Here is a 17,357-nt window from a genome sequence, read left to right on the forward strand (position 1 = left end):
ATACTGAGACTCAGTTCGCCCTCTCAGCAGCTGTGCATCTGCACTGGGTACTGAGTCTGGAGACCCATGTAGAAGCTGTGCATCTCCGTACCCTCATGCCGCCATAATGGCCGGCGACCCGCTAACCGGGATGCCGGCTTAGTACTCACCACTCTTCTATCTTCTGGCTCTGTTAGGGGTGGCGGCGTGCTGCGGGAATGCACACTCGCCATGGTGAGGCTTGCGAATAGTTCCCTCAGGAGCTAGTTTCCTGTCAGCGGGGAACGATACCATTAGCCCTTCAAGACGTTGTGCTGCCCCCCCCCCCCCCCCCCCCACCTTCCCTAAGTCCAACGGAGCAGGCAGGCTGGTGCCATCCAGCCCTGCCTGAAAATAACAAACATATAAAATAAATGTAGAAAACTCTTCAGGAGCGTCTAGAGACGTCACCGGCTCCTCCGGCACATTTTCTAAACTAAGTCTGGTAGGAGGGGCATAGAGGGAGGAGCCAGCGCACACTATCAAATTCTTAAAGTGCCCAAGGCTCCTAGTGGACCCATCTATACCCCATGGTACTAAATGGATTCGCAGTATCCCCTAGGACATAAGAGAAGAGGATTTACCGGTAGGTACCAAAATCCCATTTTCTCTGTCATCCACTTGGGGAAACTGGAGCTTACGTTGGAGATGTCCCAAAGTCTTCCCCCTGGGTGGTAGAGCTCTGAGGAACCTGCAGAACTAATTGACCAAAACGAGAGGCTGAAGCTGCAAACGTGACGCGCCGCCAAAGATGTACCCATCGATCTTGTGGAATGCGCTACAATGGAAGATGGAGGTTGCAAGTTCTTGCTGATGTATGCCTGACGGATGGACAATCGAATCCATTGAGCCAATGTCTGTTTTGATGCCGGCCATCCCCGTTTGGCAGCGTGGTACAAAACGAACAACATGTCTGATTTACGTACACGGAGGTATGCTATAAACATAAACACACAAGGCTCTGACCACATCCAGAGTGGAGGAATGTCCGGATACTTACCAAAAAGCCGGTACTACAATAGGCTGATTAATATGGAATGCGGACACCACCTGCGGAAGGAAGGTAGCTTGCGTATGAAGTTCGCTCTATCCTCGTGGAATGCAAGGTATGGAAGTTTGCATGATAGTGCATCCAATTCCGAGACTCGGCGAATGCTAGCAAAAGAACCGTCTTCCATGTAAGAAATTGAATGTCTCCCTCCTCCAATGGTTCAAATGTGTATGACTGAAGGAAGGATAACACGAGATTGAGATCCCATGGTGCTGAAGGTGGCACAAAAGGCAGTCGAAATCTGAGCACACCCTGAAGAAACGTTTGCACTTCCAGCAGAAGTGCCAGATAGGGGTGGTAAAAAATGGAGGGAGCAGAAATCTGAACTTTCAATGAACCTAAACAAAGAACCGCGTCTAGTCCTGTTTGATGGAAAAGTAAGAGTCTGGAGAGCCGAAAGGAACTGGAAGGAATTTGACGACTCTGACAACAGGAAACGTAAGAGCGCCAATTGCGGTGATAATGATCTGCCGTAACCATTTTCTAGCTCATAACATGGTATAAATGACAGCTTTTGGAATACCCTTACATCTTAGGATAGCGGTTTCAACAGCCACTCCGTCAAATGCAGCTGCACTAAATTGAGATGTAGAAGCGGTCTTTGCAGTAGAAGATCCAGCCGGGGTAGCTGTGACCACGGTGCATCCACCAGAAGAAGTTGAAGATCCGAGAAGCAGCTTCTCCGAGGCCGGTCTGGTGCCACCAGAATAACCTGGCGACTAAGATAATCCGCCTCCCAGTTGTCTTCTCCTGGAATGAAAACGGCAGATAGAATCACCCGATTTGTCTCTGACCAATGCAAGATCCGGGTTGCCTCCTGCATCGCCAGGCGCCTGCGTGTTCCGCCCTGTCTGTTGATGTACGCAACAGCCATTGCATTGTCAGATTGTACTTGAACAGGATGATATCGAAGATCGTGAGAAGCCACTCTCAGAGCATTGTAGATTGCCCTGAGTTCCAGTGCGTTTATGGGTAACTGGCTTTCCTGGGGCGACCACCTTCCCTGAAAGTGATAGTCCAGGACCACCGCACCCCAACCTCTGAGACTCACATCCGTTGTGAAAATAGTCTAATTCCAAATTCCAAAACAACGTCCCAAAATCAGGTTGTTGATCTGGAGCCACCAGGAAAGCGACATCCTTGTTTGAGGAGATTAGTGGACCTGTCGATGTAGTTGTAGGTGAGATCCCGACCATTGAGACAGAAGATCCAGTTAAAATGGCCTGGAGTGGAAACGGCGCAATTGCAGTGCTTCGAAGGCCGCTACCATCTTTCCCAAAAGCCGAATACAATGGTGTAACGATACCCATTTTGGCTTTAAGACCATCTGGACCATTTGACAGATGTCCTGTGCCTTGTCCAGTGGTTGAATAACTCTCTGTAGTTTTGTTTCGAGAATCAACCCCAGAAATCGAAGACGATGAGTTGGGATGTATTAACGTCCCGTACGTCAATGCTGCATGCTCTAGAAGGGTTGACTGTAATGGTGCCTTGATTAACAAGTTATCCAGATAAGGAACAATGGTGACACTCAAGGATCATCATCCGGGGTGCTGAGGATAATCTAAACGGCAGAGCTCAAAACGGATAGTGTTCATTGTAAAATGGCAAACCGTAGGTAGTCCTGATGCAGTTCCCAAATTGGGATGTGCAGATGCGCATCCTTTATATCCAAGGAGATCAGGTACTCCTCTGATTCAAAGTTTCCTATCACAGATTGAATGGACTCCATCTTGAAGCGATCAATCATCAGGTACTCGTTCAACGATTTAGAATTTAGGATCAGCCTGACAGATCAGATCCATCTGGTTTGGGAACCACAAAGAGGTTTGAGTAGAATCCCCGACCTCTCTCATTCAATGGGACTGGTATCAACACCCCTGATATGAAAAGTGATTGTATGGCTGTCTGTACTACAGCTGCTTTGTCTGGAGACGGCGGTAGTCCTGTTGTAAAGAAACGATTTTGAGGGAAAACTGAAAAATCTATTTTGTATCCCGACGATACCAAACGATGAATCCAAGGATCCGATGATGTGTGGAACCAAACGTGATGAAATGTCAGGAGGTGCGCACCCACCTGTGGAGCCCCCAGGTGGGTTGGCAGCCCGTCATGCCGTCTGCTTCTCTGTTGTCTTGGACTCTGGACGACGCACCGCTGTGTGTTGAAAATCCTCTTCCACGAAAGGGCTGGCGGAAGTGCAGATGGCAAAAATTTGCCACCAGTAGCTTGGGAAATCCATTTTTCGAACTGTGGTCCGAAAAAAAATATCGCCTGTGGACAGGATAGCCTCGACCGACTTTTTTGACTCTATATGAATGCCAAGAGCAGAGCCACAGAGTCCAACGTGCTGAAATAGCAGAATCAGAGATCCTAGGACTAATTAAGCTGATGTCTCTAGCGGCTGTAGCTAAATAACCTGCTGATTCACGTATGTGTTCAGCGATGACCTTCGGGACCGATCTCAGTGATCCCGAGTCCAATACGTTGCCAAATCCTTCTGCCCACTTGACAGTGGCAGTGTTAATCCATGCACTTATCAGAGTTGGGCCCCTGCTGAGTAAATGGACTTAAGGGTAGCCTCAAGCCTACGATGAGAGGCATCTTTAAGTGAAGTAGCTCCCGGTACAGGAAGAGTCGTCTTTTTGGACAGTCGAGACACCAACGCATCCACTGGTGGGGGAGTTTCTCACTTACAGTACCTGATATGGATGACTGAAAGGGGTAGTGAGAAAGAAATTTCCAGTGAACAGGGAGACACTTGTCTGGCTGTTTCCATGCCGCCGCCAAATGGCCGTGTAATTGTTGTGAAAAGGGGAAAACAACTGAAGAAGTCTTTTGTTTGTCAAACAATTTAAATTCTTTGGGTTCGGGTACAGTGTCTTCAGGAATATTAAGAATCTTCTTTACCGCCAGAATCAAGGGTTCTACTCCCTGTGCACCGGAGTCCCTGTCCTGTACTGGCTCCTCCAAACCTTCCTCCAATTCGCCTTCCTCCACGTCCTCGTGGTGTGGTTGGTCATCGTCTGATTCATCAGATTGCAGGTAGTGGACGTTACTGCCTAAGGGAAGAAATAGGAGAAGGCCTATTAGAAGACACAATCACAGTGACGAGAACCTCTATGGACTTAGCAAAGTCCCTGGCCAGTTCTGACCTACAGGACTCCGCCAAATCTGCCGATAAAGCAGCCACGAATCCAGCTAGAACTGAAACCCAAGGTGGAGTATTAGAAACGTCATCAGGCTTGTTTGAGTCTGTCGTAGAACATGACTTGCACAAGGTACAGTTACCCTGCAGATTTGTGAGGGTAAATTTAGTGCTGCACTGAGTACAGGAAAAAAGCTTTTGTGTTTGACCTGCCCGTCATGTTCCGAGATACAGACACACACCCACACACTACAAGGTGTTATAGATACACAGTAAAAAAGACCAGAAAATTATGTGGAAATAGAGGAGGGGATCACACCACCCACCCCTGAATTCCCTGTCTCCAGCAACCATCTTAACACCCCAGCGTACTCACGACCTTGTATCGGAAGTTGGATGTATAGATTTGGCTGTTGTTGTAAGAGATTTCTGGTCACTGCAGCTGTTGGGAGTTTGTTCACAATCACCTCAGCTGCTATTTCTCTGTGAGACTGAACATCTGTGCTCTCTCTTGAAACTGTAAGATTGTGCCTATGACGCACAAACAAATATAGAGGGACAATTAGCATACTGTAATTACACTAATCTGTGAGAGAACAGCCGTTGCAGCTATGCAGCTGTTCCCCTTTTAGAAAAGGCGCCACTGCGAGGCTCCGCCCCCCTCCCCTGTTGTAGGATATTTGCAGCAAAAATCCCCATAATGGCCGCCCGTGTGAGCGGGATTACCCCCTGTATCGACTCCCCTTCTCTTACAAAAGGGCATTCTGACCACCGGAACGCACCTGTACAGAGGAGTGAAGCAGCCGAGAGCCCGCTCTACAGCCGCCTCCCCTACTCCATGATCGCGTCTTTCTGCCTGGATGCGCCTGTACAGGCGTCCTTCTACTGACCACCGGGACAACTACCCGCCGGCGAATACTAAGGAGCGGAGATACCTTGGTCGGGCGGGAGCATACTCACAGTGAGCTGGTGAGGTTGTTAGCACCCTTAAGGGCCCCATACACTACAACGATATGTCTGAGGCTGAAGTCGGATGTAATTTCCCTTGAACTCCCCCGGTACCTTCCCGGGAGTGATCCATACGATTTGGCACTTTTGTGCTATTTTTGCATAAGATATATTGCATGTGACTGATGAAGCCGCTATACATCGCATGCAATATATCGTACGGCATACAATTGCACCATGATATATATCTGATGGGCTGGATAGAGGGCTACGGGGGCTGGGAGTGTCCAGAGAATGCCAGTCAAACTTCCCTGTGATACATCGCATGCGATATATTACATGCACAAAAAACACACTTTTTTTTCATCCGATTCCATGCAATTCCGATATATCATTAGTGCAGCACCAATGCGCATCAGATTGGATACGATCTAAAACACATACGATTGTACACAATTTCATACAATTTATCAGACGGATATATCGGAATTGTATGAAATCGTGTAAAATCGTCCTAGTATATGGGGCCCTTTAGAGAGGTGCTGCCAACCGTTGGTAATGATGCAGGTATAGCAGCAGCTTTGAAATTAGCCCTGGTAACCTGTGTGCACTATGTAAGTGCAAAACCTGTAGCTCTGCTGTTAAATGCAGCAAAGGTGAGGCGAAATGTGCATAAAGACAACTGAATATAAAAGAAAAGAAAGTAAAATTATCTAAGAAAAAGCTGTAACAAGCTCCAGACTAACTCACTAAGGCACATTTTCTAACTGGGGAATGATGGGTACTAGAGGGGAGGAGCTACACACTTTTCTAGATTAGTATACGCCTAGCTTCCCGCAACCAAGCCTACATACTCAGCGTAAGCTCCAGTGTCCCCTAGTGGATGAAAAAGTGTGTAAGGGGCGGGGAAGTGTGTTTTGGTGGAAGGAGGAGTGGTAATCTGGAGCTTTGCCTAGGATGGTGAGTAACCTTGCAGTGGCTATGTGTGAGTCAGGGGGACGGGAAGGCAGTTCAGCACTCAAAGAGACTGTACCCACCCAGTGAAGAGTGAGCACACAGAGATAGCATCGCTTAAAGGGTCTGGGAGACAGAAGTCATGAAGCACTGCAAGCAAGGATATTGTAGGGATGAAACTGAGACAGGAGGTCCATTCCTGTGAGAGCTTACATGCTAAGAGGAAAGGGTAAAAAGTTGAAGGGTGAACTGGAAAGAAGAGTAGGAAAGGGGAGGATAGAAGAGTGGATATTTAGGAAGAGGGATAGCAGGCTATGATTTATGGCATCCTGTTTTATTTCCTTAATTTACAGGCAATTCATGTCTGCTACAGAACACTTCTTCAGCATGAATACAGATTACACTGATAAAATGTCATATGCATGAAAGCCAATTGTAGTCAAGTGATTACATACATGCCTAGCGGTTTATCCCCCAGGTCTGAAATCAGCTGCATAGTTGCCTATGCACAACTCTGCATAGCCCAAAACTTTGCCTACATGCTGGTGTGCTAATGCCCCATTACCAGCCATCTATGGCTCGCCAGTCACAAGTGGAGCTGAGTATAACTCAGAATGGCCCATAGATGCGTGCATTCAGCTCCTCAGTTATGAGCACTGAGTTATGAGCATAATTTTGCCTTGTACATGATTGCAGCTTTAAAAAATGTCAGAGCTCAGCCAGGAGCCCGCACTTCCGGCCGACTTGGACTTCATTACAACTGGCCCATTATGTTTACTACCCTCCCTGACCTGAAGAGCTGCTTCCATCTGTGGAGGGAAGACCTCGGGCACCGAATAAGTAACAGCGAAGCTGGAAAAGGTGGCGGCCTGGAAATGAACAAATATAACATCATTCATCAAACTATGTTCTATGTCCTATTGCCATACTCATCTATGTATATACACTTACCTGTGCACAGGCAGTATATGAGAGGATTGTTATATCTCAGGACTCCTTTGGGAGCATCCTTTGTCTCTTTGTTACTGTCAAGCTTGTCTAAATCTAACTCCTGAGAGAGAAGCAGCAGGAAAGTAACATGGTATGTAAGTGCAGGGCAGATATTCAATGAAAATATACTGTGAAATCCATAAGCCTTGTGCCTTATACAAAAAGTCATCATCATTATCAGTGCACAGTGATACCAGCACTTGCACCAGATCAGGGGGTAAATGTACTAAGATGGGAGTTCTGTTTAAGATGGGATGTTGCCCATAGCAACCAATCAGATTCTACTTCTCATTTATCTAGCACCTTCTAGAAGATAATACCTGGAATCTGATTGGTTGCTATGGGCAACATCCCATCTTAAATAGAACTCCCATCTTAGTCAATTTTCCCCCAGGTCTGAAATCAGCTGCAGACAGTAGTTGCCTATGCACAACTCTGCATAGCACAAACCTTTGCCTACATGCTGGTGTGCTAATGCCCCATTACCAGTCATCTATGTCTCGCCAGTAACAAGTGGAGCTGAGTATAACTCAGAATGGCTCATAGATGTGTGCATTCAGCTCCTCAGTTATGAGCACTGAGTTATGAGCACAGCTAATACTACGTAAGGTCCGTCTGACTTCAGTTCAACTCTGCAAAACCCCCAAAATGAGACCAGAAAATCTGAAGTCTTACACTTGATCTTTCCTGCGAAAATATGGCAAATGACATGGACTGGTCTGAGGGAACCATAACTCTTCTCCAGCAGCGTCTCCTGAACACGTCAGTAGGAGTTTGTTTCAGATTAAACTTCCACTCAGAAGCTGGAGCATATTCCCAGCGTGCGGGATCTGCTGCTTCTGAATGCTGCAGACAAAGCCATGTACAGAGTAAGACAGACCTGAACAATCAGCGCTGTGGAATGTGTGTGCTCTGTATGTATAAATGTTAATAGAAAAATAATAAACATTCATGAAAATCATCATTAGCAGCTGGACCTACCAGTTCCTTGAAGGACGTGACAACAGAGTCAGAGACTTGTGGTCTGACATTTCGCTCTCTTTTGCATCTCCAGTGCCTCCTACGATGAGTGTGGTGCGTCTCCTCTTCCGCAGCCCAAGGTGTGCTGGACCCGGAACCATATTCCCACCCTTTTCATTCACAAAGTGATTTGAAAAAATTCAAGGGGGGAAAATATAAATCAAATGCCAGGAAACAATGGCGGCATTTTAAGATAAAAACATGATATTGATTTTAAAAAAATAGAAGAAACAGGACAAAGAGACATTAAAGCCTGAAGAATCATTAAGGGCATATGTATCAATTATTGGTTTTTAGACCCAATAATTGTAATTTCTTATCTCCGCTATTCACGACAATAAGGAATTGTACAACGCCTGAATGTATCAAACCTCACACACATGGACAGAGGCTACAAAAGGAGCCAATCCTTGTGATGTGTTCAGAGGGAAGTGACCATATCAGCAGTCACTTAACTCCATCTACTGACCACACATGTGCAGCACCCATTGACAGAATGCGTTGGGTATGGGATGTCGGCAGCGGTCAGTATAATGACAGCCGGGATCCCGGCCGCTAGAATGCCAGCAGGGAGCCGAGCACAACAAACCCCTTGTGGGCTTGTTGCGCTCACCACGCTGCAGGTCCGTGGCTCGCCACAGGTTCTATTCCCACTCTATGGGTGTCGTGGACACCCACGGGTGGGAATAGCCCCTGTTAGCCAGGATTCTGGCTGGCGGCATTGTCAGTGGTCGGGATTCCAGGATCGGTATCCTCACCACCGGGATCCCGACTGCCGGCAGTGTAACTACATTCCAACAGAACAGGCTCCAGGGAAGAACTTTCCAGGTAAGTTTTGCGAAACGTAGCCCATAAGATACAGTGGCTAACGCTATCTTCAGATGGTATTAGCTGCTGAGACAAAACTCTGAAATGCTTCGGAATTTGGAGCTTGGTTAATCTGAGAGTTTTGCAGCCTCCATAAAAACCTATGGGGGCTGCTGCCAGAAATAGACACTGACTTGAGTCCTCTTACACATGGAGAGGCTGAACGAGGTACAGTAATGGCATGTTAATGTATAACATAATTAGTGGAAGCATCCCAAGGTGTTAGCAGTTGTTAATAACTTTGAGGATACTATTCTCTCTTGTGCATATGCCACAGAATTACATTTTTATATTGTGTATGAACAGGGTAATGTACCATTTACAACTGGCACTGTCAAGCTACATCTCTACGCTACTGTGGAATATAAGCAGAGCCGGCCTTAGGCATAGGCAAACTAGGCAAATGCCTAGGGCATTTGGTATGCTTAGGGGCACCGGCAGCTTCTGCTGATTAAAATGATATGTGGCATGCCTATGTTCTGTGTGTGACTGCGGCTGTATCTGCATACAAAATGTTGCAGTGTATTCCTGGAAATCACTGTAATGTAGCATTTCGTATACAGATACTACCGCAGTCACACACAGAATATAGGCATGTTGCATATAATTTTAATCAACAGAAGCTGCTTGTGCATCCTAGCCACATAGTAATGCAAATAATATGATGCATTTTCATAAACAAAAGGCGTCCGATGTTAGCAGAGCTGCCAGCTGACTCATGCCAGGCATCTCCTGCAGAACTAGCGGCGGTGCTAGGGGGCACCAGCCAAAATCTTGCCTAGGGCATTAAACTGGTTAGGGCAGGCTCTGAATATAAGTATATGCCAATGTAAATTTGGCATAAATAATGTTTTTAATATTTTTTTGCTTCAAAATATTTTTTGAAGTACCATGTGCATTAAAAAGTAGTAAAATGGCTACAGGCTATGATTACTGGGCTTACGTTCAGATGCTATGGATACCAGGATAAAACATTTTAGCCCTGGTGCAAGATATAGATTGTAAGCTTGCGAGCAGGGCCTTCCTTCCTTGATGTCTGTCTGTTATTACCCAGTTTTGTGTTATCATTTTTTTCCCAATTGTAAAGTGTAATGGGATATGCCGCACTATATAAGAAACTGTTAATAAATAAATAAATAAATAAATAAATAGTGTCATGCCTGGTGCATATGGTCTGAAGGAGGAGTCTTCATTTTCTTAGTGTCCATGTTCATGGAGGGGGTGTAGTATGGTATGCCAGTGGCTGGGATCTCGGCGGCCAGCATACCGGCGCCGGGAAGCTGACCGCCGGCATACCGACAGCTGGGCGAGCCCAAATGGGCCCCTTGTGGGCTCGCTGCGGTCACCACGCTTCAGGCACTGTGGTGCGCTACGCGCGTCACGCTATTATTCTCCCTCCAGGGGGGTCGTGGACCCCCTAGAGGGAGAATAGTGGTCGGTATGCCAGGTGTCGGGATTCTGTCGCCGGTATACTGAGCGCTGGGATCCCAACAGCCAGCATACTGAATACCGCCCCTTGGAGGCATCAGGTTTACAGATGCTGATCCCTTATTCCCCTTTATACACAGTCATTTTATTTAATCTTCATTAACAAATGTTTTGTGTAACAATTTACTCACCCAAACAGTCTGCACTACCAGTGTGCTCCACTTTCCAGTCTTGTACAAAGTGCCAACCCTCAGCGCACACTGTCTTGTCCATGGACGGGTGCTCGTCTCCATTCTGTGCAAAAAAACGCTCTTTACTGTGTGAGAAATAAGCCAGGAACAGGGATTCATTGACACATGGACAAAAGTACATTTTGTAGCTTCCCCCCCACTCACAACTGCGGTATAGGGAATCTGATCTGGGTTCCAAGTCCCTCCAAGTGTGCGTGTCTCATTCTCATAAACGTCCTCCCAGTGACTGCTGTTTTTGTCCAGTGGAACCCTGATAAATAAAACACACGTTTCATCTGTTGCGTACTTGTGTTACTATGAACTATGGCTCTCTCAGCATTGCAAGACTCCATGTTTTACCTTTTCTGCGGCTTCAGATACCAGTCCCCATGCCAGCACCAGCCCTCTGGTGGTTGAAATCCTTCAAGTGAAACAATCCCAGTGATATCAGAATATGGTGGGTAGGAGCCTAGTGTCTTGGTGCTCCAACTTCCCAGCCATTTGGCCTGGTTTTCATACTGAAAAAATAGATCTTACGATAGGTAAGCAGGAAATGGTGAGTTTGGATGGAGTGACTGAACTGAGGTCAGGAGTGTGGTATGACTTGCCGAGGCCCAGCGTACCGGTGTCGGGATCCCGACCGCCAAACTGCCAGCAGCGGGGCGAGCGCAAAAGAGCCCCTTGCGGGCTCGCCACGCTGCGGGCACGGTGGCGCACCTCGCGCACCACGCTATTTATTCTCCCTTCTGGGTGTCATGGACACCCCAAGAGGGAGAATACTTGACGGTATACCGGCGGTAGGGATTCCGGCGTTGGTATGCTGAGTGCCGGGATCCCGACAGCCGGTACATCAAGTGTCACCCGAGGTCATCAGTGTGCAGTTTAAATGATATGAAGTACGAGGCATAATGTTTCCACAAAGTAGAAGTTTTCGGATTATTGGAATCTGGTGTATGCTTTTACACAGGAATCAAAACACCAGGGTGCCAGCAAACATAATCATACTACCAACACCATGAGCTATTATGATGCTCCTTATAAAACAGGGGGAGTATCTGGCTGTCAGGAAATCCTGGAACTCAAGTCCACAACACCATAGAGCCACAAATTACCTAACAGCTAGTACTGATTTATAGAAAACAGATGAATGGGAGATGAGTTCTTCTCCAGTCACTGTCACATTATTCCAGGTGTAGGCTACTCTCACAGATACTGCAGGTTATATATACAGTATATGTAACCAACTTAAGACAATGGGGTTTATTCAGAGATGAACGCAGATGGCTGCCTACGCAGCCAACTCTGCGTTTATCTCTGCACATGCTGAGGGCTGTCCAGCATGTGTAGGACCGCCTCCTGATGTGTCCGCAATCTAATTGTGAATGCATCGGATCTAAGGTTGACCCCTGGCCGCGCGCCAAGCGGTCAGCGGCCATTGTTTGTTTTTGGAGCGGATGCGTGTGATGTCATGCAGCTACCCCGAAAACGGTCCCACCCTGCCCCTGTTTTCGCAACGCTGCCCCCGCAACACCAAACCTCCACCCCTGCAACGGCCTCGTCTCTCCATCGGGGATGCGACCACAATGTGTATGGCCGCGCATTGCGCATGCGCAGTCTGCCACCACCAGCAAAGTGCGCTGCGGCGGGGGCTTAATACCCCCTAAAAGCATTTACTCACAGTTTCTGCACACGCAAAGAGGCTTCCTGGGAAGAATCGATTCATCTTCCTGGCATCAGACATTAGGCTCAGCCACAGTCTCAGTCTGAGTTGCGCAGGAGGTGCAGTGAATGGCTTCTTCTGTGCAGGGAAATGCTTCAAAGGAGAAATACAAAGAGGGCATCACAAGCTGAAGCATTGGGTATGATAAAATAAAACACTTCTACATTCTTACTGAACTTGTGAGTAAAGAACACAAGTAATTCATGGATACAAATACAAAAACATATCTAAAACAATAATATAACATAGTATTATTTGTAACTGATTTACTATCTCCATACAATATCCTGGGAGCATAAACTGGGCATAGGATATTCAGGCATGTATCTCTTGTAATCAGCATTCTTCCACCTCCCTCCTCCCTCAATCCAATAAAAATAATACATGTCAGTAAAAAATTCTCTTGATGTGCAGCACATCAAACCTGACGATGTCGCTAGCGACATCGGGCAGCCACATATTGGGCATACACAGTGCCCGCTATGCTCTGATTTGAGCGATACAGTATGGCGTCCCGATCTGCTGGATCAGGCGACATATCGCTCAGTGTGTACCCAGCTTTACAAGAGGCAACAAACAAACAGATCAGTGGGATGATATCATTTCTGAGACATCATTCTCAGGCAGTCTGAACCAAGTCTGTGATTGGTGGCTGGGAATATGGAATAAAAACAGTCAACATTTGTATTCAACTGCCACGAGGCTACCTAAAAAATAAATAAAAAAAAGTAGGTGGACAACTAATGAAATAAATATCAAAATAATAATTAGTATATACTATACATTTCTTAGGTTCTTCCTAAAACTATAGGTTACATTTTGGTACTATAGGAGTTTTCCTGGGTATTACATTTCTGTCATAATATGAAACAGGAATATAACATGAAATAGTTTATAACACTTATAAATTCAGAATAAAGAGCTTTATAAACTCATGAAAAACATATAATAGACAATAACTACTGTTAGGGATTTTTAACTACATGAATTTGAGAGATCAATGGTTTAGAATCAGTACTATGAAAAGATAACATTCATTATACACTATGGGGGAGATTCAAATGTTTGAAAAGTCGGTTGGGTGTCTGCTTTTTTCCCTATTAGATATCTCCCCCTATAAGTGTTGCTACCAGTAATGCGTCTTTAGCAGGTGGCATTCCTGTGACTTTATTCAAATGTTGCTACAAAGCCCTTCTCTGGTGTACAGCCATGCTTACGAATGAATGTGCAAGGACTGAGATCATACTGTCAGCCCCTGGACACCACCATCAGTGGCACCATGGAAACTGATACCTGTCCCTTGGCAGTTGCAGTTTCTCCATCTGAATATGGCTTCCTATGTGAGTGGTTAAGCCAGTGTTTACACAACCACTTTCACCGATACGCCTGCAACAATCCCATAATGCCATAAGACAAGCCATCTTCGTGCGTCTGCAGTGCTAAGCCACCTCTCTGTCACCGCCCAGAAACAGCCAATACATTTTCAAGACATTTCTATGACTGTGCGTCTACCATGAACCTCAGATTCTGCGCACTCTTTCTGAGTGCATGCGCAGTGCGACTTAAACACATGCAAAGAAGTTATAAATTGCTCCATTGGCAGTGCATGAAACTCAGAATCACGCTTAATGGCGGTTATTCAGATGTGGTTGGAGATGTGCTGAGCATCGCAAAGTACCAACTATCGGTACAGGAGGCAGCAGGAAACAGCAGTGATAGCAACTCTAACCACATCTGAATCAGGCCAATATGTGCCATTCAACTATAAGCAATTATCATTCACTATTCTTGAAATATTAAATATTAGTGATTTAAGGACTGATTATAAATTGCTAAAATTTAGCTCCACGAAGCTATCAGATATAACAATATGGGGATTATGATTGTAATCTATCAGAAAAAGCCTTTACACATTCAATATTCTTCCCACTTCAATTTTTAATATATTGCAATGGGTACTTATAAAATATGTGATTTCGTAATAAATAAAGTTTGCTGATAGAGTACAAATTACGTCCAATTTTAAGTTATATGAGAGGCGATTCAAATGTTTTTCCCAGCAGCTACCACTATTGCGTGCAAAAGAGAGTAAATCAATTGTACTGCTGTTTAGATGCAGGTTAGCCACAGGGGTGACATTTCTTCTCACAGCCTCCTGAGGTGCGAGAAGAAGTATGTGCTAATTCCTTTGGCGGCCTAACCACTTCTTTTGACAGGTTTAGCCATTTAGCATGGTGCGTGAAATCTAATGGGCGCCCTAATGGAGAAATAATTGATTTGCTATGTCGGGCTCCTATTCGTAAAGACGCCCAGCATTACAAGTTCAGGAGTGTTTGTACAGTATAATGAGCTTCCATTTGTAATTGATGTCCCTTTTCTCTGATAGCACCTCCAGATTAGAATAAGTTTTTGGTGCTATCTCCAAAGAAAGTGTACAGTATATTTAAGATTCATTTACAGAGAGCATTCTAGTGTCCTGATTTGTACAACTCTACTGTGTCTGCAGAAGAAGAGGAAAGTCACTCCTGGCACCATCTCACCAGTTTTTGTCTATATGCAGGTACATTTATTTGATTTGATTTTTTTTCTGTACAGATCAGCACACAGATAGCATATACTGCAAACGTGCACAATGGTCTTTTCTTAAAAAAGTGTTCATATTTTCTCTAGCATCCATAAGGGATATTGGGGACCACGGTCAGACTGGCCCACAGGGGTACAGGGGAAACCACCGGTGGGCCCCACTGCCTGGGGGCCCACTCCTTCCTCTAGGGATCAGGTTCCAGACTGTGCACTTGTATTATACATGGTATGATACGTTGCAACTTGCATTACACTGCACAAGTCTATTGTGTATTTCAAGCCTCTGTGGGGGTTGGTCACACCCCTTTTTATAGGTTGACCACACCCCTAAGATGGGCCCCTATCACTGCATACCCCCGGTGGGCCCTCCATGCCCCAGTCCACCACTGTTGGGGACACATTAGTACGATGGGTATAGACGGGGTTCAACGGAGTGAGTGCACTTTAAATTTCTTCCACTGGGTGTGCTGGCTCCTACCCTCTATGCCCCATCCCACAGGCAGTTTAGAAAAAAGTGCCCTCAGGAGAGGATGCACACTCTGAGCTCCAGAGAGTTTCCTTCAGTCTCTTTTAAAACTTTATTATTTTCGGTATGCTGCTTGGGCAACAGCATACCTGCGCCATGGGAGTTAGGGAGGGGGGGCGGTCACCGCCCTCATGAGGTGTAGAGCCGCTTCCCCGCTGCAGGACCACCATCCTGAGGGGCTGTTTATTCAGCAGTGCACTGCCCCTTAGCTGTTGCAGTCGCAGCATGCCGCACTTGTCATGATTCTGATTTTGTCTGTCCCCGGCGGGGGCGCTAGTGGGTCAGTGTTGGTGTGATGTAATACACGAGGAGACCGAAGAATAGTCCTGCGCATAGGTGCTGATATTTATTATGTCACAGGGATCACAAAGCAATTGAATAACAGGTGCAGTGGAATGCAATTGCAGAAATAACAGGAAATAAATATTCAAAAGTCACTGGTAACTATGATTGAAACAAACAGAACTCCGGTAATTGTAAAAAGCACACAGTCTCAGTATAACTCAGGATGAAATAACTTTGGAAAAACAGAACTCTGATAACTGTATAGTCTCTATGAAGCACAAGTCCAGATAGCCTAACGGGCTTAAGCAGGAGACAGTCTCTAAGCAAATAGATGTTAACTGCTGAGATGCACAGATGGTAACTGATAATGAGTGCACAGGTAGATAATGATAAAACACCTGAGGAGAGTCTCTTACTGCTGGTGGATTGTGGCTGGCTGTGGCTGGAGTTTGTAGTTCCACAGGAACACTGGAACAGGGAGATGACTTGGAGATGCCAGAAATAGGAGACTGCTGGAAACAAAGGATTGAAGACTGGAACCTGGAACTGGAAACTGGAACAGAACTGAACTGCTGGAACCTGTAGTTCCACAGTAGTGATGCGACGGAGAATGCAGATTCCTGACAGTAACCCCCCTTTTATGGGTGGGCACCGAACACCCACGCTGGAACTTGGAGGATCCTTGAAAAATAATTTAGGAATACACAAAAGCAGAGGTCCTCAAAAGTCTTCCCAACTTTCATCTTCAGAAGAAAGACTTTTGTCATCAGAACAACTTGACCATTCATGGTCATTTGAGACAGAATTTACTGGAATCGGCTGGAACCGAAGGAGGTAGCCCATCATTGGAGCCACTCAGGCTGGCTGGAACCAGTGGAATCTTACTGGAATCGGCTGGAACCAAAGGAGACTTACTGGAATCGGCTGGAACCGAAGGAGGCTGATCCGGACTGACGGATGGAACCGGATTGGGTCCGGAAAAGCTTGAACCGGCTGGAACCGGAGGAGTCTTCGGACTGACGGATAGGACCGGATTTGATCCGAAGATGCTGGAATCGGCTGGAACCGAAGGAGGTAGCCCATCATTGGAGCCACTCAGGCTGGCTGGAACCAGTGGAGTCTTACTGGAATCGGCTGGATTCGAAGGAGGCTGATCCGGACTGACGGATGGAACCGGATTGGGTCTGGAAGAGCTTAAACCGGCTGGAACCGGTGGAGTCTTACTGGAATCGGTTGGAACCGAAGGAGGCTTACTGGAATCGTCTGGAACCGAAGGAGGCTGATCCGGACAGACGAATGGGACCGGATTGGGTCCGGAAGAGCTTGAACCGGCTGCAACCGGAGGAGGCTTACTGGAATCGTCTGGAACCGAAGGAGGCTGATCCAGACAGATGGATGGGACCGGATTGAGTCTGGAGACAGTTGAATCAGCTGGAACTGATGGAGTCAGAATCCGGTTAGAACCGGAATGAGTGGTATCCGAGTGTTCAGTTAGAATATCCTGGATCTGGTCCATGCTGGATGCCAACAGGGTGGTGCTCTCTGAAGACGGCAAACAGGAGTTCATAACTGCATCTGTAGCACAAAAA

The 17,357-nt window shown here is 46.3% G+C and overlaps 1 protein-coding gene across 1 annotated transcript in view; it reads right to left on the reverse strand.

Annotated features, from left to right (window-relative positions):
• FER1L5 (fer-1 like family member 5) overlaps nucleotides 1-17,357 on the reverse strand; it is a 926,196-nt gene that overhangs the window by 292,882 nt on the left and 615,957 nt on the right. The window contains exons 25-33 of the mRNA XM_063929941.1: nucleotides 12,333-12,467; nucleotides 11,015-11,172; nucleotides 10,820-10,925; nucleotides 10,616-10,718; nucleotides 8,091-8,239; nucleotides 7,785-7,955; nucleotides 7,071-7,170; nucleotides 6,911-6,988; nucleotides 4,045-4,131 (exon numbers count right to left, since the gene is read on the reverse strand). Coding sequence (XP_063786011.1) covers nucleotides 4,045-4,131; nucleotides 6,911-6,988; nucleotides 7,071-7,170; nucleotides 7,785-7,955; nucleotides 8,091-8,239; nucleotides 10,616-10,718; nucleotides 10,820-10,925; nucleotides 11,015-11,172; nucleotides 12,333-12,467 — 1,087 coding nt within the window. The remainder of the gene's footprint in view (nucleotides 1-4,044; nucleotides 4,132-6,910; nucleotides 6,989-7,070; nucleotides 7,171-7,784; nucleotides 7,956-8,090; nucleotides 8,240-10,615; nucleotides 10,719-10,819; nucleotides 10,926-11,014; nucleotides 11,173-12,332; nucleotides 12,468-17,357) is intronic.

The sequence above is a fragment of the Pseudophryne corroboree genome, chromosome 6 (genome assembly GCF_028390025.1).
Source record: "Pseudophryne corroboree isolate aPseCor3 chromosome 6, aPseCor3.hap2, whole genome shotgun sequence".
Lineage (NCBI taxonomy): Eukaryota > Metazoa > Chordata > Amphibia > Anura > Myobatrachidae > Pseudophryne > Pseudophryne corroboree.